Source organism: Oncorhynchus tshawytscha, linkage group LG14 (assembly GCF_018296145.1).
Source record: "Oncorhynchus tshawytscha isolate Ot180627B linkage group LG14, Otsh_v2.0, whole genome shotgun sequence".
NCBI lineage: Eukaryota > Metazoa > Chordata > Actinopteri > Salmoniformes > Salmonidae > Oncorhynchus > Oncorhynchus tshawytscha.
Window position 1 is genome coordinate 34,049,060 of NC_056442.1, and position 16,341 is coordinate 34,065,400.

The 16,341-nt window shown below is 41.9% G+C and overlaps 1 protein-coding gene across 1 annotated transcript in view; it reads left to right on the forward strand.

The window, feature by feature from the left end:
• The window catches only part of LOC112267080 (transcription elongation factor SPT6), a 31,230-nt gene that overhangs the window by 7,067 nt on the left and 7,822 nt on the right, over positions 1-16,341 (forward strand). The window contains exons 9-23 of the mRNA XM_024445143.2: positions 482-595; positions 691-780; positions 874-1,016; positions 1,223-1,368; positions 1,457-1,576; positions 1,821-1,950; positions 2,134-2,284; positions 3,153-3,307; positions 3,623-3,818; positions 4,066-4,211; positions 13,478-13,595; positions 13,846-13,922; positions 14,109-14,244; positions 14,493-14,630; positions 15,764-15,931. Coding sequence (XP_024300911.1) covers positions 482-595; positions 691-780; positions 874-1,016; positions 1,223-1,368; positions 1,457-1,576; positions 1,821-1,950; positions 2,134-2,284; positions 3,153-3,307; positions 3,623-3,818; positions 4,066-4,211; positions 13,478-13,595; positions 13,846-13,922; positions 14,109-14,244; positions 14,493-14,630; positions 15,764-15,931 — 2,028 coding nt within the window. The remainder of the gene's footprint in view (positions 1-481; positions 596-690; positions 781-873; positions 1,017-1,222; positions 1,369-1,456; positions 1,577-1,820; positions 1,951-2,133; positions 2,285-3,152; positions 3,308-3,622; positions 3,819-4,065; positions 4,212-13,477; positions 13,596-13,845; positions 13,923-14,108; positions 14,245-14,492; positions 14,631-15,763; positions 15,932-16,341) is intronic.

Here is a 16,341-nt window from a genome sequence, read left to right on the forward strand (position 1 = left end):
AGGCCACTGTTTTCTTGATGACCTTCAATGCTGCAGGAATGCTCTGGTACCCCTCCCCAGATCTGTGCCTAGGCACAATCCTGTCTCAGAGCTCTATGGATAATTCCTTAGACCTCAGGGCTTGGTTTTGCTCTGACATACACTGTCAACTGTGGGACCTTATATGGACAGGTGTGTGTCTATCCAAATCATGTCCAATCTATTGAATTGTAGAAACATTGAGTTGTAGAAACATTTCAAGGATGATCATTGGAAGCAGGATGTACCTGAGCCAAATATAGAGTGTAATAGCAAATGGTCTGAATACTTATGTAAATAAGGTATTTCAGATTTTTCTAAAAACCTGTTTTCGCTTTGTCATTATGGGGCATTGTGTGTAAATAGATGAGGGAAAACATTTATTTATTCCATTTTAGAATAAGGCTGTAGGTCTGTTTTTAAAATGCTTGTGTTTTTTAAATAAAATATTCTGTGTTTTCAGGAGAACGCAGACTATTTGGACAGAGGTCCAGCCACTACATTTAGCAGAAAAGGCCCCAGCACCATCCAGAAGATTAAAGAGGCTTTGAATTTCATGAGAAACCAACACTTTGAGGTATTACACAGTTCCTCTATCACTGTAGGTAATGTTGAGTTCTTCAATATAATTTTACTTAGTTAATACAACTGTATTTGTTGTTTCACCGCAAGGTTCCGTTCATAGCGTTCTACAGGAAAGAGTATGTGGAACCTGAACTCAATATCAATGATCTGTGGAAAGTTTGGCAGTGGGATGAGAAGGTAATATACTGTAGCATTGGATTTTTGTTAACTTCCTCCTCTTATTCTCTCTGTTTAATTACTGTTTAATCTGGGACTGTCTTTCCTCCTCAGTGGACCCAGTTGAAAACCCGCAAACAGAACCTGAGACGCCTGTTCCAGAAGATGCAGGGATACCAGTTTGAACAGATCTCAGCAGACCCAGATAAGCCACTGGCTGATGGCATTCGACCATTAGACACTTCAGATTTAGAGCGGTAAGGCTTGTCATGTCCAACATGTTTGTAAATAAGCCTTGTCTGAGCCAGAATGGCCCATAGGGCAGGAGCCTATCTCCTGTTTCTGTAGTGTGAGGCACCTTGATGTACAAGTACACCCCCTGGACAGGACCCTAGTCATGTTATGACACCTTTATTATCTTTGTTGTATCAGAGTGCTGACCTGATTATGTTTGTCTGACAAGGCTGAAGGATGTCCAGTCTAGTGATGAACTGGGCGACGTCTACAACCATTTCCTGCTGTACTATGGCCGGGATATCCCAAAGATGCAGAATGCAGCCAGGTCCAGCAAGAAGAAGCTGAAGAAGATCAAAGAAGTGGATGAAGATGGTACGATTTAGATTATATATTGTAAGATTGTGAAAGCACAGTGGATCTTTGCCCTCATCAGAATAATTATCATGTATTCTGTTTACAGGTAATGAGCAGGAAGTAGTAGAGGAGGAGGAAGAGGAAGAAGAGGAGCACCCGAAGGGGCCGGACCTGAAGCTTGCATCTCGCAGGGATATGTACAGCATCTGCCAGGGTGCAGGACTGGGTGAGTTCTTTATCATGTGTGTCCAGTAGGTGTCACTATCAGCACCTTTTACAAACAGATGTGTGTGCCATACATCTTCAGGTCTGTACAGTTAGCTCGTGATAATACAAAACTTGCTAAGTAATGTGACTAGTGACTAGTGTACTTAAACAGAGTTTTCCAATCGAAGTGCTCTTGCTGTATCATGAGCCGACTATATTTGCAACAGTTTTTGAGTCCACCATTTAAAGGGTTCTCTCGTCAGATGGCCTGGCCAAGAAGTTTGGTCTGACTCCAGAGCAGTTTGGAGAGAACCTACGTGACAGTTACCAGCGTCACGAGACGGAGCAGTTTCCTGCTGAGCCATTGGAGCTGGCTAAGGACTACATCTGCAGGTTAACCAGCAACACATTATTGCACTGTATACAGAATACATTTTCATATAAAGATAACCCAACCATTTTAGCAGTAACAGGGGTGGTGTTGAGAGGTGAATATGCAAACTTGTGGCACCATTTGAGATGCAAACCTATACCTTCCACAATACTACTAATAGTATGTTCTCTCTGCCTGTGCAGCCAGTTCAGCACAGCGGAGGCAGTACTGGAGGGGACTCGCTACATGGTCGCCATGCAGATCGCTCGGGAGCCTCTAGTCAGACATGTGCTCCGACAGACGTTCCAGGAAAGAGCCAAGATCAACATCAAACCCACCAAGAAGGGAAAGAAGGTATACACCATCTATTTGCAATAGGGTTGAAAAATCACGGTAACTTTCTAAGAATTCCCAGGTTTTCCAGAAATCTTGGTTGGAAGATTCCTGCAATCAGGAGTGAATAAGCTAGAAGTCCTTTATCTTTCTACCAGCAATTCCTGGAAAACCTAGGAATTTGGGAAAAACTGCTGCAATTCTGCAACCCTATTCAGCAATTACCGCCACTTCTTTGTTGGTTGTATTAGTGGTTTATTTAGGTCTTTCATGGGATATACAGTACTTTCAGAGGCGACAGGTAGCTTAGCGGTTTGAACTTTGGACTGTAACTGCAAGGTTGTTTGTTCGAATTCCTGATCTGGCAAGGTGGAAAAATCTGCCGTTCTGCCCTTGAGCAAGGCCGTTAACCCCAACACAACTGCTCCTCTGATTCAGAGGGGATGGGTTAAATGTGGAAGACACATTTTGGTTGGATGTATTCAGTTGTGCAACTGACTAGGTATCCCCTTTCCCCATTCATACCCCTTGACTTATTCCACATTTTGTTGTTACATTCTGAATTCAAAATTGACAACACAACGCTGGAATGGCTTCAGAACAGGAATGTGAAAGTCCTTGAGTGGCCCAGCCAAAGCCCAGTCTAGAAACAAAATCAATTGAATCAATTTTGAATTCAGGCTGTAACACATCCAAATGTGGAATAAGTCAAGGGGTATGAATACTTTCTGAAGAGATGAGTTTATATTGTATAGAAAAAACACATTTAACAAGTTATGTCTTTTCATTGACTCATATTTTTACATTTGAGTTATTTAGCAGATTAGAGTGTCATTATCTAGATTAGAGTACTCTACCATACATGTATGTGGTCTAATCTCTCCTGTAGGATGTGGATGAGGCCCATTATGGCTTCTCCTTTAAATACCTGAAAAACAAGCCTGTAAAGGAGCTGAATGGAGACCAGTTCCTCAAGATGTTGCAGGCAGAGGAAGAGGGCCTGCTCACCATTAACGTCTGTATTGACCTGATTGGAGTGAAGGGGTGAGGTCTTGTTATTATAACAGTGTGTAATAACATATTAATATCATTATAGTCTGCATCCCAAATGGCAGCATATTCACTAAATAGTGCACTACGCTCTGGTCGATTGTAGTGCATTATGTAGGGAATATGGTGCCATTTGCGACGATGCCGCTGAGTTTTGTGTAATAACATATTAATGATGTGTAATAACATTAATAACATGTAATAACATATTAATAACACGTAATAACATGTTCCAAAATGTGCTCTGTTTACATGTATACTGTCCTGAGTCAGTCAAGTATCCATGCTATCACTATGTTTGTTGAGCAGGTACGGAGGTGACCAGGCATACTATGAAGAGATAAAGCAGTTTTACTACAGAGATGAGTTCAGCCACCAGGTTCAGGAGTGGAACAGACAGCGCACTCTGGCCATCGAGCGCTCCCTCAAACAGTTCCTTTACCCGCAGATGGCGAAAGAGCTGAAGAACAAACTTATTGCAGAAGCAAAGGAGAACATCATCAAGGTACCCCACCCCCCCTCCACACACACACACACCCAACGAGGAGGATAAATATTCTACAGCAACTTTCATTATTATCTCAACATTTCATTAGATCTTCTTTTCATTACGTTGATGTGACGTCGTTGCTACTGTGGTATTGATTACTTATTTTCTTATTCCGGTATTGACTTTCCAAAGCAGGTGGCACAGAGCACTGATGTATGTTGAGCCTGCTACAGTGTTGTGATAGTGGTTGCCTGCCCCTCAGGCCTGCAGCAGGAAGCTGTATAACTGGCTGAAGGTGGCGCCCTATCGCCCCGACCAACAAGTGGAGGAGGAGGAGGACGAGGAGCTCATGTCTGAGGCCCAGGGCAAAGGGATCCGCGTGCTGGGAGTGGCCTTCTCATCCAGCAGGTAGACTACTGCACACTGACTTCACTTTGGTTGTGTCCCAAATGGCACCCTATTCCCTATGTAGTGCACTACTTTTGACTAGACTCTTTGGGCTCTTGGCAAAAATAGTTCACCATATAGGGAATAAAGGGTTTAACTTCAGTAAATTGTCTTTACCACTTTTACAGTCAGCTAAATTGAATGACCTATTTATTTAATGTGTTTGTGACCATAGAATTAGGAATTATAATACAAGAATGGACTGGATCTAATTATGGTGGGATAAAGGTCAGCCATTTTGGTTATGGAGTTGTTCAACCATGGTTTGCCAGTGCTGTGATAAAATATGTATGTTTGTTAGCAAGCTAGCCAGCACGTTTTAGAGGAATGATTCCATACATTTTTCAAATGAACTGCCAATATACCAACATTGCATTCAATCAATAGATGTGGTAAAGAGGTCAATGGAACACAGACTGTGGTGGATCGAAGGACAACGGATTGGCACACATTCAACAAATCTGATCAAACAAAGGACATATTTGTAAAATCCAGCCCACAATTCCTCCTCCACCAAACTTTAGTTGGCACTATGCATTTGGGCAGGTAGCGTTCTCCTAGCATTCGCCAAACCCAGATTAGTCCGTTGGACTGCCAGATGGTGAAGCGTGATTCATCACTCCAGAAAACACGTTTCCACTGCTCCAGAGTCTAATGGCGGTGAGCTTTACACCACTCCAGCCAACGCTTGGCATTGCTCATGGTGATTGTAGGCTTATGTGCAGCTGCTTGGCCATGAAAACCCATTTCATGACTCTCCCAACGAACAGTTATTGTGCTAATGTTGCTTCCAGAGGCAGTTTGGAACTCGGTAGTGAGTGTTGCAACCGAGGACAGACGATTTTTACTCACTTCAGCACTCGGCGGTCCCGTTCTGTGAGCTACCACTTTGCGACTGAGCTATTGTTGCTATTGTTGTCACTTCACAATAACAGTGCCCTCAAAGCTCATCACTAAGCTAAAGATCCTGGGCCTAAACACCTCCCTCTGCAACTGGATCCTGGACTTCCTGACGGGCCGCCCCCAGGTGGTAAGGGTAGGTAACAACACATCCGCCACGCTGATCCTCAACACAGGGGCCCCTCGGGTGCGTGCTCAGTCCCCTCCTGTACTCCATGTTCACTCATGACTGCATGGCCAGGCATGACTCCAACACCATCATTAAGTTTGCCGATGACACAACAGTGGTAGTGGTAGGCCTGATCACCAACAACGACGAGACAGCCTATAGAGAGTAGGTCAGAGACCTGACCGTGTGGTGCCAGGGCAACAACCTCTCCCTCAACGTGATCAAGACAAAGGAGATGATTGTGGACTGCAGGAAAGGAGGACTGAGCACTCCCCCATTTTCATCGACAGGGCTGTAGTGGAGCAGGTTGAGAGCGTCAAGTTCCTTGGTGTCCACATCACCAACAAACTAACATGATCCAAGCACACCAAGACAGTCGTGAAGAGAACACAACAAAACCTATTCCCCCTCAGGAGACTGAAAAGATTTGGCATGGGTCCTCAGATCCTCAAAAGGTTCTATTGCTGCACATTGAGAGCATCCTTACTGGTTGCATCACTGCCTGGTATGACAACTGCTCGGCCTCCGACCACAAGGCACTACAAAGGGTAGTGCGTACAGACCAGTACATCACTGGGGCCAAGCTTCCTGTCATCCAGGACCTCTATCTATGTCAAAGACACCAGCGGTTGTCAAAGGCGGTTTTCAAAGACTTTTGCCACCCTAGTTACCCTAGTCATAGACTGTTCTCTCTGCTACCGCATGGCAAGCTGTACCAGAAAGCCAAGTCTAGGTCCAAGAGGCTTCTAAACAGCTTCTACTCCCAAGCCATAAGACTCCTGAACATCTAATCAAATGGCCACCCAGACTATTTGCATTGCCTGCATGCCCCCCCCCCCCTTTAATTCTGCTACTACTCTCTGTTTATTATCTATACATAGTCACTTTAATAACTCTACCTACATGTACATATTATCTCAATTACCCCGACTAACCGGTGCCCTCGCACATTGACTCTGTACCGGTACCCCCTGTTTATAACCTCGCTATTGCTATTTTACTGCTGCTCTTTAATTATTTGTTACTTTTATTTCTTATTTTTTAAAGTATTTTTTTTTTAACTGCATTGTTGGTTAAGGGCATGTTAGTAGGCATTTCATGATAAGGTTTGTTATATTTGGAGCATGCGACAAATAACAATTGATTTGATTTGATTTTACTTACAGTTGACCCGGGCAGCTCTAGCAGGGCTGAAATTTTACAAACTGACTTGTTGGAATGGTGGCATCCTATGATGGTGCCACATTGAAAGTCACAGAGCTGTTCAATATAGGGAAATCTACTTCCAATGTTTGTCTATGGAGGTTGCATGGCTGTGTGCTCGATTTTATACACCTGTCATCAACGAGTGTGGCTGAAATAGCCAAATCTACTAAAGGGATGTCCACATGCTTTTGTATACAGTATATAGTGCATTAACATTTAGAAGTAGTTCCTTCTCAGGTTTATAAGAGTTGAGTGACTGCTATGCTAACTCCCGTTACCCCCACGGCATCTTTCACCCTACGTGTTTCCATGGCATTTTCATTATTTTGGTAGTTACAATGACCTCTTTACCACATGTATGCAGTCAATCCACAGCCATACACTGGCTGAAATCAGTTGATGATAGGACTTTTAAATGCAGCAAGTATCATATAATATCACTCAAAGTTTTCCAAAGTCAATACTTTGTAGAGCCACTTTTTGCAGCAATTACAGCTGCAAGTCTCTTGGATTATGTCTTTATAAGCTTGGCACATCTAGCCAATGGGATTTTTGCCCATTCTTCAAGGCAAAACTGCTCCAGTTCCTTCAAGTTGGATGGGTTCTGCTGGAGTAGGTGAGAGGTGCGTTTTCCTTGATGGCCAAAAAGCTCAATTTTAGTCTCATCTGACCAGAGTACCTTCTCCCACTTGCCTATTAGCTAACGCCAAACTTGTTTTCTTATTTTTTTCTTTAAGCAATAGCTTTTTTTTCTGGCCACTCTTCCCTAAAACCCAGCTCTGTGAGGTGTACGGCTTAAAGTAGTCATTGTGGACAGATGCTCCAATCTCCGCTGTTGAGCTTTGCAACTCCTTCATGGTTATCTTTGGTCTCTTTGTTGCCTCTCTGATTAATGCCCTCCTTGCCTGGTCCGTGAGTTTTGGCAGGTTTGTTGTGGTGTCATATTCTTTCCATTTTTTTAAATGGATTTAATGGTGCTCTGTGGGATGTTCAAAGTTTCTGATATTTTCTTATAACTCAACCCTGATCTGTACTTCTCCACAACTTTGTCCCTCCTTGGTCTTCATGGTGCTGCTTACTTGGTGGTGCCCCTTGCTTAGTGGTGTTGCAGACTCTGGGGCCTTTCAGAACAGGTGTATATATACTGAGATCATGTGACACTTAGATTGCACACGGGTGACTTCTGAAGGTAATTGGTTGCACCAGATCTTATTATGCGCTGAGGGGGTGAATACATATGCACGCACCACTTTTTCGTTTTTAATTTGGGGGAATTTTTTGAAAAAAGTTATTTTTTCCATTTCACTTCACCAATTTGGACTATTTTGTGTATGTCCATTGCATGAAATCCAAAGAGAAATCCATTTCAATTGCAGTTTCTTTTTAGTTTAGTTTAGTTTATTAATTTGACCATTTAAAAAAAAACAAGCACACATAAAACTTAAAAGCCATACATGCACATGAATAAAATCATCAAGGATAACACACAATAAAGTCTGGGACTTATTTCCATTGTGGTCCTCTTTAGACAAGATGGAACACAGAATGGCAGAGAAATAATAAAACAAAAACATAAAAGAAGAACATATATCTCATCATAGGGGTTATTCATATGGGCACAGAAGACATCAAACATAGTTTTACTTTATTTCTACAGCTGTCCAGAGAGGACGTTGTTTTTATAGGCAGAGGCAACTCATTCCATTCTGAGGCTCCAGTATACAAGAAAGTACTGTACCTTTCCCAGCATTACTCCTGAACCTGTATAAGCACACATCAGCAACACCTGATCTTTTTTTTTTTAAATGTACCTTTATTTAACCAGGCAAGTCAGTTAAGAACAAATTCTTATTTTCAATGACAGCCTAGGAACAGTGGGTTAACTGCCTGTTCAAGGGCAGAACGACAGATTTGTACCTTGTCAGCTCGGGGGTTTGAACTTGCAACCTTCCAGTTACAAGTCCAATGCTTTAACCACTAGGCTACCCTGGTGCTTTTGTTTGCGTGCATCCCTAACACGAGGAAAGTAATCACTTAAATATCTGGGCGCAGGACCTTAAATACTCCTGTAAACCAAACCTAGTCTAATCTGGGACACCCTAGGCTCAACAGGCAGCCGGTTTGTTCCTGAAAACAGCTCCTGCCTATGTGAGTACGTGGACTCACCTTCACTACTACCCTGATCAACTTATTCTGGGCTATCTGGAGTAGAGGTCGGCCGATTATGATTTTTCAACACCGATACCGATTATTGGTGGACCCCCCCCAAAAGGCGATACCGATTAATCGGACGATTTTACATTTATTTATTTGTAATAATGACAATTACAAGAATACTGAATGAACACTTATTTTAACTTAATATAATACATCAATAAAAATCTATTTAGCCTCAAATAAATAATGAAACATGTTCAATTTGGTTTAAATAATGCAAAAACAAAGTGTTGGAGAAGTAAAAGTGCAATATGTGCCATGTAAAAGAGCTAACGTTTGAGTTCCTTGCTCAGAACATGAGAACATATGAAAGTTGGTGGCTCCTTAACATGAGACTTCAATATTCTAAGGTAAGAGGTTTTAGTTAATATAGTATTTATAGGATTATTTCTTTCTATACCATTTGTATTTCATATACCTTTGACTATTGGATGTTCTTATAAGCACTATAGTATTGCCAGTGTAACAGTATAGCTTCTGTCCCTCTCCTCGCCCCTGCCTGGGCTCGAACCAGGAACACATCGACAATAGCCACACTCGAAGCAACGTTACCCATCACTCCACAAAAGCCGCGGCCCTTGCATAGCAAGGGGAACAACTACTCCAAGTCTCAGAGCGAGTGACGTTTGAAACGCTATTAGCACGCACCCAGCTAACTAGCTAGCCATTTCATATCGCTTACACCAGCCATTAGGCTGATAGGCTTGAAGTCATAAACAGCGCTGTGCTTGCGAAGAGCTGCTGGCAAAACGCACTAAAGTGCTGTTTGAATGAATGCTTACGAGCCTGCTGCTGCCTACCACCGCTCAGTCAGACTGCTCTATCAAATCATAGACTTAATTATAACATAACACACAGAAATACGAGCCTTTGGTCATTAATATGGTCGAATCCGGAAACTATCAGTTTGAAAACAAAATGTTTATTATTTCAGTGAAATACGGAACCATTCGGTATTGTATCTAACGGGTGGCATCCCTAAATCTAAATATTCTTGTTACATTGCATAACCTTCAATGTTATGTCATAATTATGTAAAATTCTGCCCAAACTGCTGCATATACCCTGACTCTGCGTGGAATAAACACAAGACAAGTGACACAATTTCACCTGGTCACTATTACCTGCTAACCTGGATTTCTTTTAGCTAAATATGCAGGTTTAAAAATATATACTTCTGTGTATTGGTTTTAAGAAAGGCATTGGTGTTTATGGTTAGGTACAGTCGTCCAACGATTGTGCTTTTTTCGCAAATGCGCTTTTGTTAAATCATCCTCCAGCATTGCATCGATTATATGCAACGCAGGACACGCTAGATAAACTAGTAATATCATCAGCCATGTGTAGTTATAACTAGTGATTATGATTGATTGATTGTTTTTTATGAGATAAGTTTAATGCTAGCTAGCAACTTACCTTGGCTTCTACTGCTTCGCGTAACAGGCAGGCTCCTTGTGGAGTGCAATGAGAGGCAGGTGGTTAGAGCGTTGGACTTGTTAACTGTAAGTTTGCAAGATTGGATCCCCCGAGCTGACAAGGTGAAAATCTGAACAAGGCAGTTAACCCACCGTTCCTAGGCTATCATTGAAAATAAGAATGTGTTCTTAAACTGACTTGCCTAGTTAAATAAAGGTTAAAAAAAAATTAACAAATATTTTTTTAAATCGTCAAAATCGGCACCCAAAAATACCGATTTCCGATTGTTATGAAAACTTGAAATCGGCCCTTATTAATCGGCCATTCCGATTAATCTGTCAACCTCTAATCTGGAGCCTCCCCTTCATAAATTTAGATAAGCCACCAAACCAGGAAGTACTAGCATAGTCAAATGGCATTGAATGAGGGCAGTAGCTAGCACTTTCATGGAGTCCTTAGCTTGGACTTTCTAGCCAAAAACTTAGTCCTGGTATTAACCTTCCCTAGCACGTTATTGGCCATGCTAACACCTCCCAAGCTTCCATTAAGGATACATCCCAAGTAGCTAACATAGGTTTTAGTAGTCAGCTCCTCACCCCCTAACTCCACTCTGATTTCAGACAACCTACACAATTTAGGTCTGGATCCAAAAAGAATTGCTTCAGTTTTCCCTAAGTGCAGAGATAGCTTATTATCTCCAAGCCATTTGCCAATGTTAGTAAGCTCTGTGCTAAGTATGCTCTCCAACATAGTTTTACTTTTGTGAGACACCAGAAGTGTAGAGTCATCCGCATAAAGAAAAAGACGGCAAGAACAAGCATCTTTCATATCATTAATATACAATAAGGCCCGAGCACGCTCCCCTGCGGAATGCCACAACTCATTGGTTTTGCCTGAGACAGTGAACCATTAACCTCTACTACTTCCTGATAAATAGGACTTTACCCAGCCTAGAGGGATACTGCTTAACCCCAGTGCCTCCAGTTTGGAGATTAGGAGACAGTGGTTAACTGTATCAAAGGCCTTCTGTAGGTCAAGCAGTACCATTCCACACAGATTTCCCTCATCAATCTCTTTCCTGATGAAGTCAGTCAAGTAAAGTAGACATGAATCAGTGGAGTATGTTTTTCTAAAACCCGACTGAAAATCATACATTAGAGCCTGTTTGTTAACATATTTATACGTTTGCTCATGTACAATTCTGTCCAGGATCTTTGATGTTACACAGGATAGATACAGGCCTATAATTCCCAGGGTCAGACGTTATCCCCTTCTTATACAGAGGTATAACTTTAGCTTGTTTCATGTCCCTGGGAAAGGTGCCTTGTTCAAGAGAGAGATTAACAATATGCGTAATACAAGGGCCAATTTGCTCAGCAGAATCGATTAGAAACCTTGCAGGAATATTATCCAGGCCTGTGGCATTGGAGCATTTAAGCTCTGCCAGCATACTGACCTTTTTGGCTGTTGCTACCTTTGCAAAAGAAAAAGAGTTTGGCTGAACCCCTAACTCTACATAATACTTCTTGACTTGGTTGCTTCCATACAAACCAGAACTGGTGGGCAGCTTGCTAACCAGCTTGCTGGCAACAGAAGTAAAAAAAATAGTTGAATTCATTTTCAACCACTGCTTTTTCATATACCATCTCCCCTTTGATGTTCACTCCAATACTGTTTAGTTTGTTTTTGGTAGTACTACTACAGCCTAGTTCCTTAAATGATTTCCAAAGCTTTTTAGGGTCATTTTTGTTTTCAATTATTTTCCCAGCAAAGTAACCCCTCTTAGCTTCATCCATCCTACTCTGTGCTTCATCCATCCTGCTCTGTGCTTCATCCATCCTGCTCTGTGCTTCATTTCTGTGACGTTTATATAGGACAAAATCATGCTGCTCTTGAGAGTTCTTAAATTTCTTAAAGGCCTTATTCCTGGCTTGGATAGATTCTAGAATCTCATGATTAAACCAAGGGCAAGATCTCTGCTTTACCCTGACCCGTCTAAAGGGAGCCATCACATTCACCACATCAAGGAATCTACATTTAAAGGCTTCCCAGGCACTGTCTACCGCTACACTATCTAGCACAGGTGACCAGTCAATTTTACCCACTCCCTCCTCAACTTTTCTACACAGTATTTTTTGAGTCCTCTGATTCTAACGGTTTTGTGACACTTAAATATATCTTTAAAAATCCTCCTTGTCCAAAATGTAATAAAATGATCACTGATTCCATAGACTATTACTTCACTCTGTGATATTTTTGATTTATCACACACCAATATTAAGTAAATTGTACTTTGCACTGTTTCACTGGTTGTAATGCAACAAAATAGAAAAATGCCAAGGGGGGTGAATACTTTTGCAAGACACTGTACATATATTTTAGAGGCTATTTATACAGACAGTTGGTATTAAACTGTAATTTGCAAATAAATTCATTAAAAATCCTACAATGTGATTTTCTTGATTTTTTTCTCATTTTGTCTGTCATAGTTGAAGTGTACCTATGATGAAAATTACAGGCCTCTCTCATCTTTTTAAGTGGGAGAACTTGCACAATTGGTGGCTGACTAAATACTGTATATGACAATATTTTAGGTTGACAATAATTCTATTACACAATTTTTTATATATCACATGCCTTTCTTTAATTTTACTGCATAAGTATAATTAGGGTTGGGCCTCCTGGGTGGCGCAGTGGTTAAGGGCACTGTACTGCAGCGCTAGCTGTGCCACCAGAGACTCTGGGTTCGCGGGTCCATGGGGTGATGCACAATTGGCATAGCGTTGCCCGGGTTAGGGAGGGCTTGGCCGGTAGGGATATCCTTGCCTCATCACGCACCAGTGACCCCTGTGGCGGGCTGGGCGCAGTGCACGCTATCCAAGGTTGCCAGGTGCACGGTGTTTCCTCCGACACATTGGTGCGGCTGGCTTCCGGGTTGGATGCGTGCTGTGTTAAGAAGCAGTGCGGCTTGGTTGGGTTGTGTATCAGAGGACGCATGACCTTCGTCTCTCCCGAGACCATACGGGAGTTGTAGCGATGAGACAAGATAGTAGCTACTAACAATTGGATACCATGAAATTGGGGAGGACATTTTTTTACATTTAATTTTTTAATTAAAAAAATATATATAATCATGATTATGCCTCTACTGCCATTAATTCGAATTTGACTGGTTTGTATTTCTCCCTGGCCAATATGGCTGTAATTTGCACCCCATTCTGGAACTTTGAGGGTTTATGACATGGCCCCTCTAGTAATTTAATATGATTTCTGTGTTTATGACTTAGTTATTATTCACTGCAAACCTCTTTGTCCGCAGAGACACCCCAGTGTTCTGCGCCCTGGTGAATGGTGACGGAGAAGTGGGGGATTTCCTCAGGCTTCCTTACTTCCTGAAGAGGAGGAACGCATGGAGGGAGGATGAAAGGGAGAAAAAGGTATTTATGAAACCAAACCAAGGGCGCGTCCTAAATGGCACCCTATTTACATTTTAGTCATTTAGCAGACGCTCTTATCCAGAGCAACATCTAGTAGTGAGTGCATACTGGTAAAATGTTGTGCGCTATGTAGGGAATAGTGTCCATTTGGGACACAGGGCAAGAGTTTTGTTGAAGCTCAGATAACCATACCATCCAATGTTGACTAATATTTGTCCATGTTCTAATATTTGTCCTACCATACCTTTAGATCCACGATATTGAAACCCTGAAGAAGTTTCTGAACAGCAAGAAGCCTCACATCATCGCTATAGCTGGGGAGAACAGGTTTGCAACACTCTCCTGCTTGCTTTCACCTGTGGCCTTCTTAGACTGCTGTTTGAAGAAGGTTACTAACATGACTGAGGATGTATTCCAAACTGCACCCTATTCCCTATAGTAGTGTACTACTTGAGTGCCATTTAAGACTTATCCTGAATATTTGTAACGTTCCTTCCTCCACTCCTTGTGCAGGGATGCCCAGATGGTGATTGAGGACATTAAACGCACTGCCAGTGAGCTGGAGCAGGAGTCCTCTTTCCCCACCATTGGGGTGGAGCTGGTTGACAATGAACTGGCCATGCTCTACATGAACAGCAAGAAGTCAGAGGTCAAGTCCTGCCCTCTTTTCCCTAAACATGTCTTTTTTATTCTCACAAGACAAACATTTCCTCATCTCAATTTGTTCTACATTGGATGTATTCTACATACTGTACCTCCCATAACTCTCTGAGTGGTCCACAATGCGGTTTTAAATCTGTAATATGTATTGCCAATGACTTTAATATTGTGGAGTGAGTGACACTTAAATAGATTTTCTCTTAACTCTACGTATTTTTCTATTTCTCCAATCCACAGGCAGATTTCCGGGACTACCCCCCTCTCCTGAGACAGGCTGTGTCTGTGGCCAGGAAGATCCAGGATCCCCTGGTGGAGTATGCTCAGGTGTGCAGCAGTGACGATGACATCCTCTGCCTCAAGTTGCACCCTTTGCAGGTACTAATCACATCATCCAGAATCAGTTCCTAATAGGACTCTGATCAAAAGTAGCGCACTATATAGTGACTAGGGTGCCATTCAGGACGCAACCCCTGTCTCCATTTGGCCAGGCATGTTTGGGAGATCATCATCACCGAGCAGCGGCTCTGATGAAAACACGCAGGTGGTTTACAGAGATCCTTTAGAAACCCCTTTCTTGAACTGCATTGTTGGTTGAGGGCTTGTAAGTAAGCATTTCACGGTAAGGTCTACTACACCTGTTGTATTCGGCACATGGGACAAATACAATTTGATTTGATTTTTAACAAACCATTTTTTATAAAATCATGAAAGTGGCCATTTTAGGCCCTTTTTAAACCTACTGTATCCGTGAACCATACATGATACAGACAACATTTTGGTGTCATTATACTCCTAACATTGTGCTCTAAAATATGGAGTATTGCTACATTCTGAAATACAATTTTACATGTGAATTTATTAAACATAACTATTCATATTTATGCCTCAAAAGTACCCTTTTTGATTTGATTGTTTTAAACAATATACTCTACAAGTACATCACATTTCCAGAGTGAGTTACAATTATGATTATGAGCACCGCCAACACAGTGAATGGGAAAATGGATTCAAAGGGAACTTCCTCTGCTGGTGACTTGCTGAATGTGCAATCCTACAGGATGGCTGTGGTTGGTTAATGACCTAGAATGTCAATGTATAAAATGGATAATTTCTTCAAAAGTAGCAGAGAGACCACTTTTAAAATGTTATGTGTTTGACGAGTATATTGTTCCAAACACCAAGATGTTGTCTGTAACATGTATGGTTCACTGACCATAGGGTCTTACAGGAGGCAGGTATAGCTCTTAAAATGGTTCTAAACAAATATTTGTGATACAAATGTAAAAAGTTTGTTAAACATATTTCCACCAATTAAGTTTTTATGTGAGAATTCAGCCAAAAATCTGTGATAAAATAAATATTTTCGGGCAATGCTGGCGTGGAATCTCCCAAATGCAGAAGTGTAGTTGACGGTACATGATAATCATAGTCTGGTTTGAATCAAAGTCTGTGAATCAATGTGTCTGTAAAGAGTGAGTCGGACTGCTCTCTGTTCGCTTCCCACACAGGAGCATGTAGTGAAGGAGGACCTGCTGAATGCTCTGTACTGTGAGTTCATCAACCGGGTGAATGAAGTGGGTGTGGATGTGAACCGGGCCATGGCCCACCCCTACACCCAGAGCCTGTTGCAGTACGTCTGTGGCCTAGGGCCCAGGAAGGGATCCCACCTGCTCAGGGTAAGACATAGATCACTTGAGGCATCTAGATTGCCAACATGTTAATACAATGTAATTACAGTGTTACTACACATATATAAGAGAAACAATATACCAAGTGTTACCAGATAGAATTTATCGATGTACAGTAGCAGTATGTACCTATATGTTTTTATTATTACAGTATCTTAGAATAATTCAGTACTCTACTGCAAACTTTTTCACTCAGGCCCCCTTCCAGCATTGTGGAACATCCCGTGCCCCCCCTCTGCACACACGCGCGCACCACGTCTATTTCTATGGGTGCAAGCACTGTTCATGACACAAACAGTTCACACCCCTCTTGTTGGCGGAGAGAACATTTCAGGTTTAAAGCTCATTTTCATGCAAATCTATACATTTTGCCTTGCCTAATGTGTATTCATGTGATA